The sequence below is a fragment of the Chaetura pelagica genome, unplaced genomic scaffold (genome assembly GCF_000747805.2).
Source record: "Chaetura pelagica isolate M959 unplaced genomic scaffold, ChaPel_1.0 scaffold470, whole genome shotgun sequence".
Taxonomy (NCBI): Eukaryota; Metazoa; Chordata; class Aves; order Apodiformes; family Apodidae; genus Chaetura; species Chaetura pelagica.
The window spans coordinates 713,552-738,726 of NW_009951911.1; the positions used below are offsets into that span (position 1 = coordinate 713,552).

General features: G+C 43.7%; 1 protein-coding gene across 1 annotated transcript in view; it reads left to right on the forward strand.

Annotated features, from left to right (window-relative positions):
• Positions 1-25,175, forward strand: part of LOC104385831 (protein phosphatase 1 regulatory subunit 12B-like) — a 25,858-nt gene continuing 683 nt past the window's right edge. Inside the window, exons 1-10 of the mRNA XM_009994333.1 lie at positions 1-12; positions 951-1,081; positions 2,984-3,102; positions 7,113-7,272; positions 9,646-9,790; positions 11,300-11,374; positions 14,130-14,209; positions 14,670-14,812; positions 19,299-19,408; positions 24,831-25,023. Of these exons, the coding sequence (XP_009992635.1) occupies positions 1-12; positions 951-1,081; positions 2,984-3,102; positions 7,113-7,272; positions 9,646-9,790; positions 11,300-11,374; positions 14,130-14,209; positions 14,670-14,812; positions 19,299-19,408; positions 24,831-24,923 (1,068 nt within the window). The 3' untranslated portion in view covers positions 24,924-25,023. The remainder of the gene's footprint in view (positions 13-950; positions 1,082-2,983; positions 3,103-7,112; positions 7,273-9,645; positions 9,791-11,299; positions 11,375-14,129; positions 14,210-14,669; positions 14,813-19,298; positions 19,409-24,830; positions 25,024-25,175) is intronic.

Here is a 25,175-nt window from a genome sequence, read left to right on the forward strand (position 1 = left end):
ATGCACTTGGATGTAGGTATTAAATTGCCAGCTCATCCTTAAATAGCAGCTTCCAGTGAACTGTACATGCAATGCAGAACATGCTGTAGCCAGGAATTTGTGGAAGGAGGAATTCCACCCAACAGAACTGCTGAGACTTGAAAGTCTAGCTGGGTTTTCTTCTGACATCTTCAAAGCTGACAGGTCTCTGGAAGTGCAGGCTCTGGAAGGAATACAGTGGCTAATAAAGGTCTGACATTCTCTTTGGTAGCTCATGGGGTCTGTAGAGCTACCAGGGAAGGTTGTACTGTGTTTTACTTAGGAAAATTAATTTGCACTGCTGAATAAAGAGGTTACTAACTTCTCTAAGGTTCTGCTTTTGCTATGGTTACATCTGTAAAGGGCAACGTCCAGGGTACAGATTGTCTGCTTTGGTCAGGCTTTTGGAGTTCCTGCTTTCCCTGCTCATCCCTTCCACTAGTGATATTCGTTGTTATTACTTTATTTAATTCCCATTTAGACGTAACAATGTAATCTAGATAAATCCATAGCCTTCCTTGATTAGAGGAATTTCATGCTGTACCTAAAGCTAATACAGTTATATTGTTTTAAAATGTGTCCTAACTCCAGGGAGATAAGAGTGTGGAAGAGAGGAAGGGAACAGATCACTTGGTGAGAAGTAAAACTTGAGCACATTTAGAGGTTGTCCATCTGGGGACTCTCTGAGTTACAATTAATTTTTGAATGTTCTGAAATTAATTCATTTTAGTTCCCAACTTCAAGCTACCTGAACTATTAAGGTGCACTTAGCTCACAGTGTGGGCAGTTCAGCCCAGGAATTACCTGCTCCAAATAAAATGCAAACAGAGGTTGTACAATTGATTTAACACCAACATGTTATTTCTTATTCTTCTTCCTTTTCTCTCCACCCCTCCCTTCCCCTGGATGTCTCCTCTCCCCTTCTCCCTCAGGCCTGTATAGATGAGAACCTGGACATGGTGAAGTTCCTTGTAGAAAATGGAGCCAATGTGAACCAGCAAGATAATGAGGGCTGGACCCCTCTTCATGCAGTGGCATCGTGTGGCTATCTGAACATAGCAGAGTGAGTGAGTTTCGGGCTGTTCTGGGTATTTGTAACACTTTCCACATCTTCCCCTTCAGAGCAGCTTCTCAGGTGCTCTGAGACTCACCCGGCATGTGGGGGAGCAATGCTGGAAATAAGTGCATTGCTCCTGTTCCTGAACTCTTAATTTGTGAGGATTAAGATGGAGCCTGCAACTGGTCACCTTTTGCTGATCCCATTACAGTGATTTATGATTCATTAGATACTTCAGCTAAAATGCCAAGCAACAGGGAGACAGGAGGGCTGGCAGCAGGCACAGCAACACAGGGCGTGTAGTGAGGCTGCACTTCCATCACAGGGAGCCCGTGTGGAATTGTGTTACCTAAGAACAATTTGGGATTTTATTCCTCTAACTGAGAGGAATTCTGTCTCTGTACACAATGGATGTTGGTGTAACGACATCCATGTAGCTCTTCTGGTGTAAACACCAGGTAGCAGATACGTGGTGTGCTATAAACCAGTGCAAAATGGGACTGCACCAGTGCTTGTTCTGAGGCTGCAGAGCAGCTTCATTTCCTGAGCAGACAGGCCTGTGTGAGCAGCACTGCAGCTGTGTGCAGACTCTGGAGACAGAAGTGCAATCTTCTGGGCTCCCCTGTCATCAATATGCCAAGAGCGTTGTTACTTTTTATTTACATTCAAATCTGATGTTTCTGCTTCTTTCACACTATCTGACAAAAGATGGAGAGGTAGAGAAATAGCTACTTGTTACTTAACCCACTTAGAGTAAGAGTATTGATTTTTTTGGTTTTGTTTACAACACAAGATACTGGGCTCAGTTTAGATATAACCAGGTGAAATTCTGTGGCCTGCCATGGGGAGATAAGATAATCTAGTGAGTACAAACATAAAAGGTATGTGAAAGAAGAGACAATAAATATAATTGAGTTTAATCCAGTAGATGTTTAGAGCAAAGCAGTAACTTGCTCCAAGTGGCTCCCAACAAAGATTTTCTTCTCATTCCAGGGTTTGAAGTAACATTTTGCATCTGATCTGAGCATTCATTATGCTTACAAAGGACTAGCATTCTGTCCCAGAGAAGATACTGATACCAAACTACTCACTGTGCACCAACAAGTTGCTCTGGGAGGTTGATGGTTGCTCATATATATGACCTTGAGTGCTCTAATAGCTGGAACCAAAGAATAGACAAACGTAAATGGCAGTTTCCCCACCTCAAATAATTTTTCTCAGATAAAAGGCTGCATTATAGGTTAGAAAAAAAAGGGAAAAGAAATGTAATTCTCAACATAGTCCTTTACAATATATTCTAACAACAAAAAAGGCTTCTGTGTGTTGTGCTCTTCCTGGAACAATTCCTAAATTCTTCAGACCCTCCTTTATTTTTTCTTCTTCCTAAATACTAGTTCTTGCAATGAAAGATGATATTATGCTTTGCAGCTCCCCAAAAGTTACCAAAGTTTGAATAGTGATTACTATTTATCAAAGGCATTGAAAAAAAATTTTAAATGCAGCAGCCTCACCCTCCTAGATTTGTTTTTTTTTTTAAAAAAATACTTCTTTTACTGCCCAGAATTTTACTGGTTACAGATGTAGGAGACAAAGAAGACATTAATTGTTCTTGAATGAGCATTTGATGTAGTTATAAAAATATGTATTTGAAAACTGGTGATGGCTTGGCTTATTTATTATTATTTGTTTCCTTTTTATTTAAAAAAAAAAAGCACAATCAATTAGATTAGTGCAAGAATTGGGGGTATTTTGATAACTGTAGAGAAACAAAAGCTAAGAGGTGCTCATTTGGTAATTGAACTTGAATGAGAGAGCCAAATATTTTGCTCTACTACTTGATCTACTGTGTAAGTTCCACTGAATCCTTCACACAAGGTCTGATAACAGGGTCTGGGTCTCACCTTCCAGGTACTTGATCAGTCATGGAGCCAACGTGGCTGCTGTGAACAGCGAAGGTGACGTCCCCTCTGACATCGCGGAGGAAGCAGCCATGAAGGACCTGCTTCTGGAACAAGTAAAGAAACAAGGTAAATCAGTAGTGGGAGTGGATATGTGAGCATCAGACCTTGAAGAGGTTCTGTTAGAACATTCTGTTGGCTCATGTCTGTAGGTGAAGAGATCTGCAATCTGGCCCAAGAGGCAGCAGGCAGAGTTTGCTTTGGTAGCAGAACAGATGCAGGTTTATGGTCTGCAGGTTCTGTCCTTATAACTCTCCAAAGCAAGACATCACAGAACTGAAACCTGATGCATTAGATCTGTTTGCTTTTAAAGTGAGAGTTGATTCTGACCTCTGGTATCAAGGAAAGGTCTTGTTTCACTATGGCTTGATAATACAGAGGTGAGATTTACAGCCCTGCTGAGAGTAGGGACCATTCATTTGTGAGCAGGTAGGTGTCTGTACATATCTGTGAGAAGCTCAGATCATAGAATCATGGAATGGTTTGTGTTGAAAGGGACCTTAAAGATCATCTAGTTGACCCCTCTGCATGGGCAGGGACACCTCCCACGAGCCCAGGCTGCTCCAAGCCCCATCCAACCTGCCCTTCAACACTGCCAGGGATGGGGCAGCCACAGCTTCCCTGGGCAGCCTGGGCCAGGCTCTCACCACCCTCACAGCAAAGAATTTCTTCTTAACATCTAACCTAAATCTCCCTAATCCAGCCTAAAGCCTTTACTCCTTGTCCTATCCCTCCATACTCTTGTAAAAAGTCCCTCCCCAAAAATCCAATGAAGTTCACAAAAAAATGTTTCTAAGGCTGCATTTATCTCAGCTACATGGGAAGTGATGAACTGAGTCCAGTTGAGCTGATACAAACCAAACTATCCACACTGAAGATACCTGGAGTGCTTGTTTAGTCTTGAGAGGATGGACAGGGAGGTCTCTTTGATGTCCTCCACTACCCTAAGGGAAGCTATAGAGGCAATGGAGCCAGACTTGTCTCAGAGCTGCAGGATTATAGGATGAAAAGAAATTAGGTTTGAACCGGGGCATTCTGACTGCAAATATATATGTGTGTATATCTATATCTATATATATGTATGTGTATATATGTGTGTATATATATATAGGGAAAATATGTTTCCCAGAGAAATGTTACAGTGTTGGAACAGGCACCCCAGGACTTTGTGGAATCTTCATCATTGGGGTTACTCAAAACTCTGCTGCATTCAGCTGTGAGCAATTTGATCTGGGTTTGAAGCACCTTCCTCTGAGCAGGGGTTTTGGCAGAAGACCCCCAAAGACTCTTTCCATTCTGGATTATTTTATGGCTGCAGGTTGGAGTTGGGGTTGTTCACATGCTGGGTTGAATCCAGCTCTCTCTAGCAGATGTATTCTGAGTGCCACATGGTGGTTACTTTGTTTTTGAAGCTATTTTCAGGTACAGTTAAGAAGAGATTAGCCCTTGGTCCTGTGTCAAGCGTGTTACCGCCCCCCTGATGAGTTTGTAGCCATCCATCTGAGAACTAGTTGTTATTTCTGTGAGTGTTCCTCCTGGAAAATTGATGCAGGATCATGTTTCTTCTGATAAATAGAAGCTTTTCACTTTCCAGTCTACTGTTATTTGTGACAAGGTTATTCTTACTTTGTTCCACTTTTCCCTCCGCTTTTAAAGAAGCATAAGTAGCCCTCTCCCTTATATTTAGTCTGCTAAAGTATTTTAAAAGGATTGTGTTTACAGACAGCGTTTGTTTTACTGGGCTGTGCAAACCGTGCCTGTCTCCTCTCTGCAGTCAGGCTTCCTTGGATGCCCAGAAGGACAGAGATCCTGTATTTACAGCAGTGTAACTTGTCACTCTTTAAAGTGAGCATCAAGAACTGTACGTGGTGATAACATGGCTGGAACCTTGCAGGACATCCAGGCAGTAATTCTGCCGCAGCTGCAGATATTTCACCTGACACTTCTTGGGATTCTGCTTGACTTTTCCATCGCTTCCCCACATTAGTGGCCTCCCGCTAAGATGCCCTGAACCAACCATCTGTCTCCACCAAGGAGCTTCCCATTGACACAGTTTAAAAGGGTCATAACTGCTGGAGTAAATGTGGTATAAACTTTAAATAAGCATCCATCCAGCTCTGGAGCCCGTCTGCAGTGGTAGCTACAGGCAGATGCCTGCTGCGAACTGTAACAGAACAAGTGTGTATGATTTCCCTCCCAGACATTTTCCCAGCCTCCAGCCACTGTGCCTGAAGGAATTCCTGATCCAGATGGTATTTCTGTGTGCTTATGAATTCCCCGTGGCTTTCTGTTTCAGGACCTTGTGCAGTCCTCCTTGGGAACTGCTGGGCATGTTTAGCATTATGCTTAATAACTCCAAATTTGTCTAAGCCAGTTTTGTTTCTAATCTTTGCACCATCCTGCACTAGTGGGTGTCACAGTTCAGACTCTGAGCTGATAAGTGTTTTCTTTTGTTCTGTTTTAAACCTAATGCCCCATAATTTAATTGGGAATCACATTGTTCTTACCCTGAAATAACTAATCCATAGAGACAGTTGCTCTTCCACACCCTTGATTTCTGAGATTTGTCATCTCCTCCTTCAAATTTTTTTCTGAGTAAGTGGCTCTAGTCTGATGACTCTCGTATGGAGCTGTGTTGTACTTCTGGTGGATGCATCATCCTTGCATGCCCTCATTATCATGAAATCTCCACTCACAAAACCAAGTCTAAGACAGTTTTGCGTCTTGTTGGTTTAGTAACAATTGACACAACCTGTCAGCCAGACCCACCCTCCCTCCCCACATCATAGCAGTTGTTTCCTGGGGTGGGAAGTTTGTCTCTTTTGTTATCAGAAAGCCCCACAGCCTGTCTCTCTGATATACCAGGTGTGTGTATTGATGAACTTACTTGATCTGACTTCATCTACAAGCAGATCTCTTCAGCCATCAGAGTAGATTTTATTTTTTTTTTACCTTCTATCCCCAAAGTTATTTAGAAATGTTTTGTCAGAACTAGTGGCTTGCTGCTCAGTGGCATTAACTCTCTAATACCTATTTCAAGGTGCCTGGAGTGATTTGCTCTGGTGCAGCACTGATCTCTGTATGTACAGCTTGCAGATTGTACTGAATTTGGAGTGAGCAGACAGATGGGGTCGTGCTGCTCTTGCAGCAGATGTCTTAGGATCATCTCTTGAGGTCTTCACTGTAGATTATACTCTCACTGTAGTTTAATTCAGTTTGTTAAGCTGTTCATGACTTGGTTATCTCAATCCAGGACACTGCATTTTTAGAATCCTTCCACCTGTAGCTCACAGTTGAGCTGGTAGTTTGTTGCTGATTTGCAACCAGTGGCTCAACTTTCAGATTTTTTAAGGCACAGAATCACAGAATTGTCATGGTTGAAAAGACCTCTAAGATCACCAAGATCAACCACCCACCCAGGAAGGAAAAAAACCCCACAAAACAACCAATCAACAAAACAAAACAACAGCACAGCACCACCCCCCATGCCTATTAGAGCATGCCTTAAAGTGCCACCTCTACGTGTTTTTTAATACAACCAGGGATGGTGAGTCCACCACCTGCCTGGGCAGCCCATGCCAGTGCCTGACTGCTCTTTAAAGATCTAAACCTCCCCTGGCCCAACTTCAGATCATTTCTCTGGTCCTGTCATTATTCACCTGGGAGAAGAGCCCAACTCCCACCTCCCTACAACCTCCTTTCAGGGAGCTGTAGAGAGCAATGAGGTCTCCCCTCAGCCTCCTCTTCTCCAAACTAAACCATCCCAGTTCCTTCAGCCTCTCCTCACAGGGCTTGTTCTCTAGACCCTTCCCCAGCTTGGTTGCTCTTTTATGGACTCACTCCAGCAAGTCAGTGTCCTTCTTGTAGTGAGGGGCCTAAAAGTCAGACAGCTTTGAAGTCTCTGTCAATGATGCAGGAGTTCTCCCAGCTCCTACAAGATACTTTTGCTATGTTTTGTTTTTTTCATGGAAGATTACAAATAGTTTACTAATATTGTATAGGAAATGAATCGTGGAATAAGCTTGACAAGCACATGAGAGCTTTCACTTGATGACCTCTTCTGTCCTTCACCCTCATAGGTGTAGACCTAGACCTGGCAAGAAAAGAAGAGGAACAGCAGATGCTGCAGGATGCCCGGCAGTGGTTGAACAGTGGGAGGATTGAAGATGTAAAGCAGCCCCGAACAGGCGCCACCGCTCTGCACGTTGCTGCAGCCAAGGGCTACTCTGAAGTCATGAGGTAGGAGCTTCTTCCCAGGGCTGATGCACTGAGTGAAAGCTGGGTTTTTGTGAGGAACACATCTAGCTTTATAACTGGGAGAAATCTGCTTCATACTGAGATTTTCAGGCTGATGCTTGTCAAAAGGCTCTGTAGATTGATATGCCCAACCATAGTGGTTCACCTAGAAGTACCTGGGGAAGATTCTCTTTCATACCTTTAGGCCTTGAAGTGATGAAAGCTTTTCTGAGAGTAAGACATAAATTAGAAGATTTAATTTTCACTTTTAGAGTAATAGTTTTAGGACTAAAAAGTTAAACAGTATTAGGGGTTAAAGTATCATTTCAGCCAACAAAGTGACAATACAGGACAATCACAAACACCCCAAGAGTGTTTTCCACCCATGTGGTGGAAAAATGCAGTGTCCTCCCCTATCCCACTGTTCTCTGCCCCTTAATGCTGCTGCTGTGGCTGCCAGCAGTGACAGAGGGACTCCAACACCTAACAGTCCTGCTTCTACTGCTGTGGCACTAGCAAGCTCATTATGAAGATAAACTTGTCCAATGTGGTGTTTCCTGGCAATAAAGCATTAATATTTTTACATGTCAAATTGAGATTTTCAACAATAAAGCTTTCTTCTCTTTATGTATGAGTGGGGCTGCTCATAAACATCAGCAGGGTTACTCTGTTGACCACATTAAAATAATTTCTGCAGGTGTTTATCACTCTTCATCCTTAATTTCATAGTATTAAGTGGCATGACTTGATGTGTACAAGCTGTTTCTTATGAAGCTCTAGTAATTTTGTTGTTCTCCATGTTTCCTATTTGTATTCATTCATTAGAGCTTCTAATTGAGTTACAAGCTGTCTGTGCCTGCACCGTGCCCAAGAACACTGATCTAACACAGCTCATGTGGAACAGAAATGTAATATCTCCTGAATTTGAGGTGTTGGTCCCATGGACTTTCAGTGGGACTTTCAGTGGAGGGTTGTATATCCAGCACTCAGCAGTGAAAGCTGCATCCATGGCTTACAGGGTGATTCTGGACAGCTACTCCTTGCCATTAATAGTTACAATGATAAACAGATCTCACAGAGACCTGACATTGTTTCACTCTTGTGTATTTTATGGCCATTGAACTACAAATCTTCCGTGACTTAAAGCAAAGGGGCTGAAAGCCAGGAGCTAGCTAACTCAAATGAGACATGGAATTGGTCTGTGACCTTGAGTCTCTTAGCAGCTATGTGCCTCCCTTTTGCCAGCTGGAAAATCAACATAAAGTCAGCACCTAATTTAAAATTTCTTTCCCAGAGGAGCACACTGCTGCTATAGGGTGACTGTGTTTAATTTAGCACAGTCACGCATTGGTGTAAAGCTGCCGGAGTTTCAAAATTGTTGGTGCCATCCTGGTGTCCTGCTGGGCTTCCCTTGTGCTACAGAAACGTGGCTCTGGCTGGTGGAGTTTCTCATGAGGGAAATTTTCAGTGGCAGTTTCACCAGACTTGCAGAATTCCCCTGGGATGTTCTTAAATATTTAAGCAACTTGGATAATAGTTTTGATACACGAGCCGTTCCGTACGCAGATCTGATCACTGGTGTTCCAGTGTGCATCTGTCTCTGAAGCTTCAGACTACAATTGTCTCTCTTCTGTTGGTTTTGGGTTTAAATATTCAAGCTCCAGATGCTATGCAACACGAGAGCTCTGCTCTTGCAGAGAAGGGAAAGTGCCCAGCAGTAAATGGGAGGGTGTTCCCAGGTTCTCAGGCGGGTTCACGTGGGTAAGATTTGCTGTCACTGTGCAAGGACAAGTCTGCAAAAATGCATTTGGGGTTGTTCAAACCAAGCGTGGGCTGTGTAACTCAGAAACTGCACATCTGTCAGCCACAGTAATGTTACTGCTTCTTACCTGGCAGTCCTGCTGGCATTGTCTGGGCTGTTCCTACAGTGTTGCCTTGTTCTCTGGTAGAACCAGGACTGAGCTCCAGTTACCAAATGTCCTTTTCACGCCAGGTTCTGTGCTTGTTTCCTCATTACAGAGGTGGCATCTGCAGAGTTGTTTGTTTGCTTAATGCCTGGTGTCCTTGTCCATTGGAGCAGGTGTTCAGACTGGGTCACTGATGCTAGATCAGAAATTAAGGTGTTCTCCCAGTTTAGGACGTGCTGAAAGGGAACCTTATCAGTTAGACACATTCCAGCAGGTTTTACAGCAAAGTCACTTTTCATTCACTGCCCTTTTATCCAAGTGTCACCAGCACATCAGGGATGTTGCTTGGGCAAATAAGTTAAGAGACTGGCTTATTGTGTTACCTCCTCTGTGGCTCCCAGTCTGAACTGTCCTGTGTTGAGAAGTCATTCTGGGCTGGGCAGGAGATCATTATCACTTCTTTCCTCAGGCTCTTGATCCAGGCTGGGTTTAATTTGAACATCCAGGACAACGATGGCTGGACTCCGCTGCACGCTGCGGCACACTGGGGGGTGAAGGAAGCTTGCTCCATCCTGGCTGAGGCTCTGTGTGACATGGACATCAGGAACAAGCTGGTTAGTGTGCACAGATGTTGGCACATTTCATGCCATGTATTTTAGAGGCAGATGAATAGCAATATTTGCCCACCACTTAATCTGCATCTCGAGTACTGTGTTCAGTTTTGGGCACCTCAATACAGGAAAGGTATATGGAGGTGCTGGAGTGGGTCCAGAGAAGGGCAGCCAAGCTGGTGAAGGGTCTGGAAAACAAACCTTGTGAGAAGTGTCTGAGAGAACTGGGGGTGTTTAGTCTGAAGAGGAGGAGGCTGAGAGGAGACCTTTTCACTCCTTACAATTCCCTGAAAGGAGAGTGGAGTGAAGGGGTCAGTCTCTTCTCACTAGTAACAAGCAATAGAACAAGAGGAAATGGCCTCAAGTTGCCCGGGCAGGTTTAGGTTGGATATTAGGAAAAACTCCTCTACAGAAAGGGTTATCAAGCTCTGGAACAGGCTGCTCAGGGATGTGTTGAATCACCATCCCTGAATGTGTTTACAAATTGCATCAATATGGTTCTTAGGGACATGGTTTAGTAGAGCTAGTGTAGCAGAATTAGGTTAAAGGTTGGACTGGGTGATCTTACAGGTCTTTTCCACCTGAAAAAAATTATGATTCTATCCAATGCCATGACAGGGTTGAGAGGTGAGTAGCAGTTCTTCTGGCCTGTGCACTGGAGCCATGAAGGCATCAGAAAATAATGTCTCTTGGCAGGAGTAAGGCAGAAGAGATTTCAAGTATTAGTGGAAAGGATGAGAGATTAAACTTTAGGACCAAGATTTTAAGAAAGGATGGGGGCCTCTGTCTTCCTGTTTTAGTGTAATTCTGAGCAACATCATCAACAAAGACAGCCTTGGAGTGCAAAATATGATGCTAATGTTAGGGTATAAGGCACAGAAAACTAGTGAACCTTCAAGAAACTGGCAGCTCTGAATTTTTCTGTTTCTACTGTATTGATCATAAAAAGGAAAATTGAAAAATTCACTCAGATTTGTGAGAAATTAGTTAAGAAAAATGGGATCCATCCTGATAGTTAGAAGTTATTCCAAAAGAGCCTCCAGATTTTCAAGAGCTGGTGTGTGCTTGTCCAGGGTTCCCCTCTGTGCTGCGGTGCCCAGGCAGTGCCTGTGAGCTGGGTCAGTTCTACCTTGGCTGCAGCTAGAGGAGGAAATGGGACAGGCCTAGGGAGTGAGGCAGGAGAGATAATGTCATAGAATGGTTGGAAGGGCCCTTAAAGATCAGCTAGATCCAGCCCCCTCTGCAAGGGAAAGGACACCTCCCACCAGACCAGGTTGCTCAGGTTGGTCACTTCCATGATTAAGGCTGCTCTGATCACGGGTGGGTCATAAAATCCATCATCACTGGCCATGGCTTTACCTACTCTGGTGTGAAATGGGGTGAGTTGACCAGCATTTGGGGAGGGAGGATGTGGCACAGGTTCACTTCTGCTCTCACTGGTAAATGGTGCTTTTTTTGAATATTGGCACCACACTTCATCAGAGATCCTCTTGTCTTCTCTCACCACATCAGGGCCAGACGCCGTTCGACGTGGCTGATGAGGGACTGGTTGAGCATTTAGAAATGCTGCAGAAGAAACAGACTGTGGTGAGTTTCTGGCACATGGTTTTCCACCTCTCCAGTCACCTTTTCACGCACGAGTGTTCCCTGAGACATCTGGTGTCAACAAGCACATGAAGCTAAGGCCCAGTTGTGTTTTTTATGTTAGTCATTTGGAATTTTTAATTGCACCAGTAGTTTTAATAGCTAGAAAACTACAAACCTAGATGACTATCAAGAAGTTCAGTAGAGTGCTGACATTTATGTAAACTGGTAAGGAATGTATAGGTCACCTTTGGAATTCTCCATCCTGTAGTTGCTCTGTTGGCTGGCAAGCTCTCTAGCATCAAACTCCTCTTTTCTTCATGAGTGATTACTCAAGTCAACTTTGTGTTTGCATCTAAGGAAATAAGCTGTCTGTTGAGAAAGAGATTTGTTACTATGTCTGCCCTTCTTACAATAGAGAGACTTCTGATTGAGTGAGAAGAAATTTAAAACTTCAGGGAATTCTGGACTAAAAGAATTGGGTCTTTCAAAACCATATTAAATTGCCATTTTATAATGCAATGGAAATACTGGAAGGGGTTGTAAGCAGAAAGCTGGCATGAAAAAGGAAAGCAAAAATATATCTTGATCCAAGTGAAGCCAGTTGTCAATCTAGAAAGTTTGTTTTGCTTTTTAATTGCATTTTTTTCCTATTTCATCTGGTCTACACAATTATCTCATTTGGGTGCTTCCAAAAAAACACCCAATCCTGTATAAAATAAATAAATACATTAGAAAGTATAATTTGAAATGTTGGATTCAGAAACAAAACATAATGAGAACATTGATAAAACCCAGTAAAGTATTTTGAGGAACTGAAATGTGGGTGGTAAAACTCAAGCTCTGCTCATAACACAGCTGCTCTCATCCTGAAATAGCCTCCTTAACATTCACAGAAACTTCTCAAAAATTAATCAGCTTCTCCCTGAATGAGGTGTTGATAAATACTATCAGGGTTGGATTTTGGATTTCCTCCCATCTCACCACACCAGGACTCTGCAGACAACTGCACTCCTCAGAAGAAAAGGAAACTAAAAAAGACAACAGGAATGGGGTTTGGAGGGTGCTGGCTGGTTTCACAGGGGCCAGCAGACCCCTTTGTTCTCTAGATAGCAGCACTATATAAAGGCCCTCCCCATTTATTAGAGTAGTGCTAAAAGCTAGAGGAGAACTGGGAATTTTCCAGATTTTCTCACACTTTTATTTTTTAGTGGACACGATATTTTTATAGCAATTCCATTTCATCATGTGTTTCTCATGTGCTGCTTTTATCACTTAAAAAAGAAACCTAAACCTTTGTTGAGGATGAAATAGGCAGTTCCATGACATCCCTCCCAAGTACCTTATTTTACTTTCAAAATGGCTCTCAAATCAGATTTATTTTTAATCTATTGCCTGTAACTGAACACTTTGCCATCCTTGCTGACAGAATTGCTGCTGTTATCAGAGAGAAGAGGGGATTTTATTTGCTGGAAGCAATTAATTTGATTTGGGCTTGGGTTTTTTTCCCCAATCTCTGAGTTACCTTTGAGTCCAGCAGGCTGTTTCCTGCACACCTTTTGCTTGCCCCAGCAGGCTCTTCTATTTAAAGACATGCTCTATCCTAAATTTTGGCTTTGCTGGACTCCATGTAGCTTTTCCCACATTCAAAACTCACAGAGCTTCTGCTTATTGTGCCTCATGTCAGCTCCTATCAAAAGAGAGAGAATAACTGAGCTAGATGTGACACAAAAAAGCCAGCCTTAAAAGTGAGCCTCTAATTGCCATCCCTTTTTCATGAAACTATTTTTTGGTAACAGTTTTTCTCATCAATGCTGACAAAATTCCTCTTGCTGCTCTCTGGGCAAAGTATTTCCATTGCTGGGGTGATGGCAGGTGTTGTTGTGTGATGATTCGTGCTGACCTTTGAGAGATCTCTGAGGTGACCTGTCCTCGTGGGAGATCCATAGGTTGCCTGTACAGGGCACACCTGGATGCTCTGATGGCTGCAGAGGCAGCACGTTTTGAACAGAGTTGAGCCTGATTTCATGGACACACAGACACGTGCAGCCAGACCTCCAGCACTGTGTCTGCATGAGCAGATGCTGGGCAGTACTGGGGAAGTTGGACTTGACTCTGGGTCTCAGCCTGGAGCAAAGGAGGCTGAGGGGAGACCTGCTGGCTCTGCAGCTGCCTGAGAGGAGATTGGAGCCGGGGGGCGTCGGGCTCTGCTCCCAAGGAACAAGGGATAGAACAAGAGGAAATGGCCTCAAGTTGTGCCAGGGGAGGTTTAGGTTGGACCTTGGGAACAATTTTTTCCTGGAAAGGGTTGTCAGGGCCTGGCCCAGGCTGCCCAGGGGACTGGTGGAGTCCCCATCCCTGGAGGGATTTCAAAGCCCTGTAGATGTGGTGCTGAGGGACATGGGTGGCCTTGACAGCGCAGGCTTAATGGTTGGTCTGGATGATCCTGAAGGTCTTTTCCAACCAAGAGGATGTGATGATTCTATGACAGCTGCAGACTTCTGAAGGTTTTATTAAGTTGCAGCTTGAGTCTATGGCCATGCTGGCTGTGCAGCTCTGCCCCATGGAGCTCTTGCCAAGACAGCCAGTGCTCTTGCAGATGCGCATCCATTGACTTGGCTTGTTAAACAAGTTCAAGTAGTTTTCATTTAATTATGTTGGGATGACTGCATGCTGTGGTAATATGTGGGTTGTGCTGCGATGACTTTTAAGATGTGTCTCTTAATTATTTTTCCAATTTCCTGGAACTTCTGGACAGTTGCGAAGTGAGAAGGAGACAAGGAACAAGCTCATTGAAGCCGACATGAACGGGAAGCCCCAGAGTGGACTCTTCCCCAAGTATGTTTCTTTCCTTGTTGTTGAAAAGAAGCTGCACAGAGTGCAGTGGGAGGCCAACTTCATCTGTCAGCTGGCCTCAGCTGGATTAGAAAAAGTTCACTGCTGCTCATGTTCACTTCATGGTTTCTTTTAAATTTGGGCTCTCTCAAATACAATTTTAGCTGTGTCTTAGCATACCCGGCTGAGAACTGCTTCTGTGCAGGTGCACAGAGCCATGGTGGGTTGTGTTGCACTGGGAAAAGAGACACCACGTTGTTTGGGACTGAGAAATGCTTGCAAATTTAGGAAATGTGAGACTGGCATTGGAATCCATGGCAAATGGGCAGTGCTGGAAGTGCTGGGGTTTAGTCTGTGGATGGATTTTGTGCTTTTACTTTATGTTACAAATTGTGTTTTTGAGAAGCAGAACTCAGAAATAATTCCATCATCTGGCAGTTCTTAAAATTTCTGTTTCTTGCAGCAAAGAGAAGATTCTTTATGAGGAAGACACACTGAAGTCCGTGGAAATGGAGGATGAGAACAAGGACTCAAGCAGTTCTAGTTCAGAAGAAGAGGAAGAAGCTGAAGATGAAGTTTCAGAATCAGATGTTGAAAAGGAGTCAGGTGAGACTTAGCACAGTCTTTGGCTTAATAATTACCCAAGCAATATTATGGGTCAATTTGAAGATATTTTTTTGTTGCTTAGTTGTTAAAGCCATCCTAGAAGTCTTACTTCAGTGCATATGAGTAGGAAATGGTGAGCTCACTGACTAGTTTACTAAAAAAGCTGACCTAAATGCTGACTCCTAAGTCAGCATAATTTTTCCAAAATAAAAGTGCAGGTAGTATTTTAATTTCTACTTCCAGCTCACTTGAATGTAAGGTTACACATTGTTCACAGGTTGTTCTTCAATAGTAGGTTTTTTCCTCATTGGCCAATTTCAGGATCAACACTTTGGTTAGTGTGAGATGGTAGAAATGTAATTGAACAAGTAGGAAGGTCACAGCCTGTTGTGTTTGGGTTGGAGAGATGAAATGAAGGGCTGAAGTGGAAAACAAGGATTAAGTACATAGTCACATTAGTCTTTGCATTATAGCATGTTGCTGGCTTCCTGCTTCCTTCATTTCAATCTCATTTTTTTTCCCACAAGTTCTAAGTCTTCCTTAATTAATTTAAACAGTGTATATGTGCAGCACAGTTTAAATAATGAGACTTAATTTTACAGTAAGCCAAGACTTACTTGTATTTAATATTTCTGCAAAGAGAGCTGGATCTTGGACTATGATGTGTCTAGTGGTTAGACTACTTTTAACATCAGGTTACTTGGCCTGTATCCCAGTGTGCTAGGAAGTCAGTCCTTGCAGAGAAGTGTAGTTTTAGGTTTTCTCCTGCTTTTTCTGCCAGTAAAATTGTCACCTGTGTTCTAATTGTTTATCACAGTATCAGAGGTGCTGAGAGCCCTGGCTGGTCTTTGCAGAGCTGGTAGTTGCAGAAGTTGTTTTGATGCAACAGCAACACTGCGAAATAGTCTTTAGGCTTTTAAATCAAGTAAATGTAGCAGAGAAGTCAGTGGTGGAAACAGACATGCAGTAGAAGACATGTTTATTTGCTCCATAAATCAGGGTTTTACTAGACAGCAGCCATGTCCAGCAAGGTGCCACTTCTTGTAAACATGGAGGGACACTTGACCAAACTCCTCTGGCCTTTGTGTATCTGTGAGAAGTGCAGGCAGGTGATGTTGAACTGATCCAGGAACAGCAGAAGACCCTTCAGCAAGGCAAGTGCTACAGCAATTGGCTTTCGTTTCTCTGCAAAGCCAGAGCAGATCATCTTATTGAATTAAATCACTCAGCAAAGCACATAATATTAATATATTTCAAACCACTAAAGCTAAAACAAATGAAAGACAAAAAGCATTCAAGTCATGATGAAGCCTGGAGCTTCAGGCTTTGTTACCTGTGCTCTCCTTTCCCAAGGGAGGAGATTATTGGTTCCTTTGAGAAATTTCAATCAGAATGGAAACCTGACCTGGTGAACCTCTAAAATCTCTAATGAAATGACCATGAACTTGTCCAGCTGGATGTGGATTTAGTTGCCAGTTATTGCTTATGTGAGTGGGGTGCGCATTTTCAATACTCCCTTTAAAACAAAGTTCATGAGATAACAGCATCAGCTCTCATGTGCCAGGAGGACTCTGGAGAAGTATGGATGAAAACAGCTTGTCAAAGAAAATTATAAACATCACAGTATTACTAGTTTCACACACAATCTTAAGGCCAATTATTCTTTTTTATCTGCTAGATACTTAAAGTGCTTGGATGGATACAGGAGGCATGGGTTTGAAAACATGTAAATTACTTGTTCATTATTATTTCCTTCACTTTCATCTGAGATTTAATATTCACAGAGCTTTGTAATTCTAAGCAGTGCTGGACAGATGAAAGACAACTTGTTGTCCTAAAGTGTTCCAAGTTCTGATGACAGAAAAAAAAAAATCCAAAATGTTGTTATGAGTGATCTTAAATAATAAAAATTATTTCCTTTGGTAACTGAGAATAAGGTGGGACAAAATAGGACTTGGCAGGATGATACAGAAGTTTATTTTGAAGGAGCTCAGGTTATGATGAGTTTGTGGTATTTGCAGAGACTGTCAGAGGAGAAGAAATTTGGAGAGGTGAGCAGTGAAATTGTTGGAGTGGCTCAGAGAGGACCTTCTTTCTTACAATCTGTAAGAAACTGTTGTTCTTCAAACAAAAGAAGCTAAATGCAGTAATGCCTTTTTTTTTTTCATCTTGAGGACAATTAACAATTTGGCTTTGGGTTCTATATAAACAAGAAAAAAATCAGTATGAAATTGTATGGTCATTATCTGTGCTGGTAACTATTGCAATAGGTAATTATTGTGAATGAAAGAAGGTGAGGGAAACAAGCAGTGCTTGAAAAAAACAAACTAAAACAAAAAAGACACTCCCCAAAAAGCTCTGAAGAAGAACAATATGCTAAGTTAGAGAAGTGAATTTTCAGTCTAACTGAATTGGTTTAGAGAAGCTGAGCTAATGGGAATTCATAATGCTTATTGCTGAACCTGGAGTAAAACAAAATGTAGGATCCTCCCCTAAGGACAGTACCTGTGGTCCAGCAGCCTCTCTTGCTGCCAGCACAAGGTGCTTCTCCCTGTCCCTCTCCTGCAATTGACTCCTTCAGTCACACTGCTCACAGTTAAGTTCTTTCCAACCTGTCATTACCACTTACGTTTGTGCCCTTGTAATTAGGCTTGACCTTTAAAGTTGACCCATGTGCTATAAACTTCCAGAATGGGCCATGAGTCCCCACCTGGCCCAGCCTGGCTGTTGGGTCAGGTCTGTTCTCCCCTAGCTGGCGTGTCAGGGATTCTCCTGTGGTTTCCAGGCTTCACTCTCAGGAAGTCAACAAAGGGCAAGCATATAATATTTTTTTTTTGTCTGTACACATTTCCCTGACCTGCTGAATGGCAAGTCAGGCCTGCAAGAAGTCATCTACTGACTCTTCCAAATGGGCTGTTTGGAAGTATAATGAGTCTTCCTGTTAGGCTCAAGAAGTGAACTACTCTGTTTAGATTCCTTTGCTGGAACTTCTGAGATGAGATGGGGCCTACAGGAAAGCTGGGGAGGGATCTGGGACAAGGGCAGGGAGAGATGGGACAGGGGGGATGGATTAAAAATAGAAGAGGGAGATTGAGGTTGGACATGAGGAGGGAATTCTTTGGTGTGGGGGTGGTGAGAGCCTGGCCCAGGTTGCCCAGGGAAGCTGTGGCTGCCCCATCCCTGGCAGTGTTGAAGGGCAGGTTGGATGGGGCTTGGAGCAGCCTGGGCTGGTGGGAGGGGTCCCTGCCCATGCAAGGGGTTGGATCTAGATGGTATTTAAGGTCCCTTCCAACCCAAATCATTCCACAATTCTGTGAAAGGTGGCTGAGATTTCAGTATCATGCAGACCTTCCTATGGGAGGTGCATCTTTGTCTCATAAATTCTGACTCTGTCAGTCCTGCTTAACTGCCTTCTGTTTTTAAATGTTTCTCTTGGCTTGCTGTTTTCTGTGTCCTTTGAATCCTTTATTCTAGGTGTGAGAACATTTGTTTCAGAGAGATTGATCATCATGCTGCAAGGTACCATCCTCACAGATGCTCCACACCAAACTGCTTTTTATATGTAACAGGAGATCCTTATTCACTGCATATACCTCATTTGCTAGAACTGTTTGGCTGGTTAGACTTCAAATTACTTTGTTTTTCCAGAGCCATGACTGTGTGAGGCACTCACAGCTGTGAGAGGAAAACATTGTTCTCTTGGTGTAGGTACCTCATTCCTTAGGCACCTCACATGTGGCTGTGCTTGGCCAACACTCTGGTTTAGAACCCTGTGCACTCCTGTCAGCTCAACCTGTTGCCTGAGACAGCTTCTGCTTACTCTCTCCCTGGTAATCTCTGGTTCTTAGGTCAAGCATGGGGTATAGATACAAAACAAATGTAATACTGGATGGTTGCACTTGTCTTAACAAGAGGGAGCCAGCTGGGAGCTTTAGTAGTGTTTGCTTGGCTTGCTTTGAGCCCTGTTAAAGTTTTTTTTGTTGGGAATCAGTCCTAACTTCATGTAGAAAAGTGGATTTTGCTGTAGAAAACCAGAAATTCTTCCCACCAACATAAGCAACTGCAGCTGAAGTGTGCAAGGAAATCCAGGCCTTCTCCAGGCCTGGTGAGGCACACCCATGGGAATGGTGTGTTCTGCTTCCCTTCCTGAGTGTTTCACAGGAGAGTGAAAACACAGAGTGTTTTCCTGGGAGGAAACAAAATACCTGTTTGTCCTCCTTAATGTGCTTTCTGCAAAGGTTTTGCTTGTGGGGATGAAGTTCAAAAGCCTTGCCTGGCAAATGTGTCCAGCAGATTTTTCTGGAAGCAGCCAGGCTCCCTGCAGAAAGCCCAGGTGGGCCTTGGCACTTGACATCATCTTTAGGATCTAAGGTGTGCCAAGGTGACAGCAACTGAACTTGAGTGGAGTGCACACTGTGCTTGTAAGGAAGGGCCTTGGAAGTGCAATACTGAAAAATTTGGTTTCTCTTCTTGTTTAAAATTGTAGAGAGGAAGGAAGAGCCCTTTGCCAACCACTCCAGCCATGAAACCAGGCCTAGCATCACTGAGCAAATACCACCACCCGAGCCCAACTCCTTCACTGCATCTGCCAGAAGAGTAAGTGAATTTGGAATCAATGGGGACTCCAGCAGATCTTGAAAGCAGGAGGTTTTTCTGGGAAATGAATGCTCTGAAACTGGTTTTCAGAGTTTAAGATGTGAATTTAGGAAAGCATGGTATCTGCACTTTTGATCAAGATGCTGTGTTAACAACAGGATAGAACTGGCACAAAGGAGGATGTTTCTGCAGTGAGGTTCCTGCCTCTGAAGCAAATTGCTCTGTTCACAAGAGAAACCTTCTTACTGCAAGTGCGTTGTGTCACTGTCAGTCCTGAGATGGTCAATGCCAATCTCTGACCAGCAGGAGATCTCTCACCAGAGCTGGGCCCTCCTGATGGATCAGCAGGGCCTTTGGCATCATCAGCTGAAGTGCCTCTGACTTGGCAAACTCAGCTGATTCAGTGGCATGATGTTACAGCCCAGTGAGCAGAGAGGATAAAGTTTGCCTCTGTCTAGATAGCCAGGCTGGGAAAGCTTTTTAAAGGTGAAGCAGAGTTACTGAAATCTTATCTGAATTCTCCAGCTCTCACGTCACTCAGCTAGATGGCACCAGGAGACTCTGTTCTGCTCAGAACTGGTGTCTTATGCTTCTGGTTTCTTCTCGCACCAGAATATAAGGGACAGCTCTACAGTGCAGGCACCTTGCCAGAGGCTGGAGCACTAGGAACATGTTAGAAGGAAAATGTTTCTTGCTTAGTCACAGGTATTATTATTTTATTTTTTTTTACATGCTGCTAAGTGTAACTTCTCATCCAGATGAAGTGAAATCGAGCTCCTCTGGGTATTGTTCAGCTCAGGCTGACTTAGCAGGGAATTGTTAAAGGTACAAGGAGGCTGTGAAGTCTGAGCACTTCAGTTAACCATTTCCCAGCTGCAGAGAATTGTTCTCACTCATTTGAGCTGTTTAACCCAGAATAAGGCCCTTAAGGTATAGAGGAGGGCCTGTTAATAATTACTAACAGCAGTTATTAATTTGACCTCAGTCACTCAAGATGGGAGACTTTATCTTCTCTTACATGTTTGATTCTTCTGTAACTCTTTGTCAGATTGGGTTTTATCTGGGAAAACATGAGTGCTTGTGTTGCCCTCCATTGGTGGGGTCGTTAATATTTGCTGTATGTTGCTCAGAACTTACAGGCAGGAGCTTTTCCTATGGGTTTGAGCTTTCCCTGAGGGAAATGTCAAAACTGCAGTCAAGGACTAGAGCTGTGTAGCTCAGTAGACTGGAAGTGCCAGAATTACAGGTGTACACAAGATTAACTCTGTGCATCTGCCTTAAAATAACACTAGCTAAGAAACACTGCTAAAATACTGCAGTGATAATTTTATCTTTGCAGTCTTGAATCAGTAAGTTTGAGGGCAGAGCTTCTCAGTAGCTCAGTTTATCCTGGATAATGTCAGATGTTTTGTATTATGTAGAATATGGTATAATGATGCTTATATCAGCTTTGACCAAAAGCCTTGTCTGCCCCAGCATCCTGCCCTTGACTGTGACCAGCAAAAGACACTAGAGAAGACAGAATCTAGCTGGACTTATCTCCCACCTTCTAGCAATTTACATTTCAGGGACATGCTGAAGCTGTAGTACTTCTTTGCATTCAGTACCCCTTGTTAGACTTTTCCTCTATGATTTATGCAATCACTTTTGGAGTGCCCATGTGTTTGGGATCCTATAATGTCCACTGGCAAAGGGTTCTTCAGCTTAATTCCATATTATGCAGAGCTTTAGGCACCTGTTTCTTTAAGCCTGCCACAAGCTGGCTTCCTTTGCTGCCCCCAGTTCCTTTAGGGGAAGGAACAAGGAATAATTGATCCTTATTCCATGTGCTGCAGAGGATTTTGGGTACCTTGATCATATCTCAGCCTGGAGATTCCTGATACACTGAATAACTCCTCACACAAAAGCTCTCATGCTCTACTCTTTCATGTTGCCTTTCTCTGAATCTCTTCCCCTTCTCCTGTGCTGCCATTGGGCTGTGGAGCTGAGCTGTGCATAGTACCAAAGGTGTGGTTGTACCCAGCAGGAACACAGAGGGATAATGGTGTTGTGTTTTGTATTCTGTTCTTTGCCAAGAATGCCTCAAGTCTTGTTTGCTTTATTTCCTATATAACTTGGTGTTGAACCCCTGTCTTTGTAGAAGTCTCTTGCAGTGCCCAGGCTCCATTCCTGAATGTCTGTAGGCATCTTTTTGTAAGACTTGATCACTCTAATTCTTAAGGAATAATAAATGCTTGTCAGGAGTGCCTTATGTAACAAAAAGCACGAAGCTCCCTCTGTGGTATGTGCATAGATTATGCAGTTATCTGACCATGGAAGGGTTTAAGCCAGAAGGGGCCTCTGCAAGCCTGTAGTCCAGCCTCTTGCTGGAAGCAGGGCCAACTTCAAGCCCGTGTCACATTTCGTTGAACTACCTGAGCTCACCTGAGTGTTAAAAAGTCTCTGAGGATGGAGACACACACCCCCCCTTCCTGCTCCCTGTCCCAGTGCAGCATCTCTCCTACCCAGAAGTGTGTCTTCCTTCATGTCACTTGGGATTTCCCACGTTGGAACTTGTCTGTTCCTCCTCCTGTCACTGCAGACCACTGAGAACAACTCTGCTTCCCTATATCCTGCAAACCCCACCCCCAGAGCAGCAGAGCAAGTAAATACTTTCTTTGCCTTCTCTTTTCTGCACTAAACAAGCCAGGTCATTTAGTGCTGTGTGCTCCAGCTCCCTGATGATCTTAATGGCTTCTCCTGGACTCTGTCCAGTTTGATCTGTGTAAGGGTTTTATTTGTAGCTAGTCTCAAAAGAGTCAATTCCTTTTTTTGTTTTGTTTTCTGTCTTTAATGAATAATTCCCCCTTCCTAAATGATGCAAATAAAAGCTTCATTGTCCCTTCTATTCTTTCTGCAAAGCTGGAGGAGGGTGTTGTGCAGGCAAAGGGACCTGGACAGTGACACAGGATTTCTTTCATCCTCTGTCCTTGGGGATGAGGGCACTAGATTAGTTAGCTCAAGGTGAACTCACCAGGATGCAAAGTCCTGTAATTAAAGCTAAGCAGCAAATCAAGGTCCCTCCATCTTACAAGTGTAGCCCAGCAAAAACTGGGGCTTGCTGAAGCACGTTCAGAACTTAGACTGTGCCTTGCAGTGCTCTTACTTCTTCCAAATGTCCCTTTTTCTCCTCTGCAGTTCAGTTGGCTCAGCAAGTCAGAGGAGCAGAAGGATGAGTCCCCCTCGTCGTGGCGGCTGGGGCTCCGCAAGACCGGTTCTCTTACATGTTTGATTCTTCTGTAACTCTTTGTCAGATTGGGTTTTATCTGGGAAAACATGAGTGCTTGTGTTGCCCTCCATTGGTGGGGTCGTTAATATTTGCTGTATGTTGCTCAGAACTTACAGGCAGGAGCTTTTCCTATGGGTTTGAGCTTTCCCTGAGGGAAATGTCAAAACTGCAGTCAAGGACTAGAGCTGTGTAGCTCAGTAGACTGGAAGTGCCAGAATTACAGGTGTACACAAGATTAACTCTGTGCATCTGCCTTAAAATAACACTAGCTAAGAAACACTGCTAAAATACTGCAGTGATAATTTTATCTTTGCAGTCTTGAATCAGTAAGTTTGAGGGCAGAGCTTCTCAGTAGCTCAGTTTATCCTGGATAATGTCAGATGTTTTGTATTATGTAGAATATGGTATAATGATGCTTATATCAGCTTTGACCAAAAGCCTTGTCTGCCCCAGCATCCTGCCCTTGACTGTGACCAGCAAAAGACACTAGAGAAGACAGAATCTAGCTGGACTTATCTCCCACCTTCTAGCAATTTACATTTCAGGGACATGCTGAAGCTGTAGTACTTCTTTGCATTCAGTACCCCTTGTTAGACTTTTCCTCTATGATTTATGCAATCACTTTTGGAGTGCCCATGTGTTTGGGATCCTATAATGTCCACTGGCAAAGGGTTCTTCAGCTTAATTCCATATTATGCAGAGCTTTAGGCACCTGTTTCTTTAAGCCTGCCACAAGCTGGCTTCCTTTGCTGCCCCCAGTTCCTTTAGGGGAAGGAACAAGGAATAATTGATCCTTATTCCATGTGCTGCAGAGGATTTTGGGTACCTTGATCATATCTCAGCCTGGAGATTCCTGATACACTGAATAACTCCTCACACAAAAGCTCTCATGCTCTACTCTTTCATGTTGCCTTTCTCTGAATCTCTTCCCCTTCTCCTGTGCTGCCATTGGGCTGTGGAGCTGAGCTGTGCATAGTACCAAAGGTGTGGTTGTACCCAGCAGGAACACAGAGGGATAATGGTGTTGTGTTTTGTATTCTGTTCTTTGCCAAGAATGCCTCAAGTCTTGTTTGCTTTATTTCCTATATAACTTGGTGTTGAACCCCTGTCTTTGTAGAAGTCTCTTGCAGTGCCCAGGCTCCATTCCTGAATGTCTGTAGGCATCTTTTTGTAAGACTTGATCACTCTAATTCTTAAGGAATAATAAATGCTTGTCAGGAGTGCCTTATGTAACAAAAAGCACGAAGCTCCCTCTGTGGTATGTGCATAGATTATGCAGTTATCTGACCATGGAAGGGTTTAAGCCAGAAGGGGCCTCTGCAAGCCTGTAGTCCAGCCTCTTGCTGGAAGCAGGGCCAACTTCAAGCCCGTGTCACATTTCGTTGAACTACCTGAGCTCACCTGAGTGTTAAAAAGTCTCTGAGGATGGAGACACACACCCCCCCTTCCTGCTCCCTGTCCCAGTGCAGCATCTCTCCTACCCAGAAGTGTGTCTTCCTTCATGTCACTTGGGATTTCCCACGTTGGAACTTGTCTGTTCCTCCTCCTGTCACTGCAGACCACTGAGAACAACTCTGCTTCCCTATATCCTGCAAACCCCACCCCCAGAGCAGCAGAGCAAGTAAATACTTTCTTTGCCTTCTTTTTTCTGCACTAAACAAGCCAGGTCATTTAGTGCTGTGTGCTCCAGCTCCCTGATGATCTTAATGCCTTCTCCTGGACTCTGTCCAGTTTGATCTGTGTAAGGGTTTTATTTGTAGCTAGTCTCAAAAGAGTCAATTCCTTTTTTTGTTTTGTTTTCTGTCTTTAATGAATAATTCCCCCTTCCTAAATGATGCAAATAAAAGCTTCATTGTCCCTTCTATTCTTTCTGCAAAGCTGGAGGAGGGTGTTGTGCAGGCAAAGGGACCTGGACAGTGACACAGGATTTCTTTCATCCTCTGTCCTTGGGGATGAGGGCACTAGATTAGTTAGCTCAAGGTGAACTCACCAGGATGCAAAGTCCTGTAATTAAAGCTAAGCAGCAAATCAAGGTCCCTCCATCTTACAAGTGTAGCCCAGCAAAAACTGGGGCTTGCTGAAGCACGTTCAGAACTTAGACTGTGCCTTGCAGTGCTCTTACTTCTTCCAAATGTCCCTTTTTCTCCTCTGCAGTTCAGTTGGCTCAGCAAGTCAGAGGAGCAGAAGGATGAGTCCCCCTCGTCGTGGCGGCTGGGGCTCCGCAAGACCGGCCACCATGCTGTGTGAAGTGGCTGCCACTCGAGAGAGGCACAGGGACAAGACTCCTTCTATCTACCGCTCCTCCTCCAGTCCTCGGATATCTGCATTATTAGACAGCAAAGAAAAGGTTTGGCTTGCAGCAAAAATGTTTTGGGGCACCTCGCTGCTTTAGGACCCTGTCCCTTTCATTCTGAGTTGTCGCTGGGTTTGTAGCCATAACAAACTTGGGGCCCTTTCAGGCTTTTTTTTTTTTTTTTTTTTAAGATTATTTCTGTCATG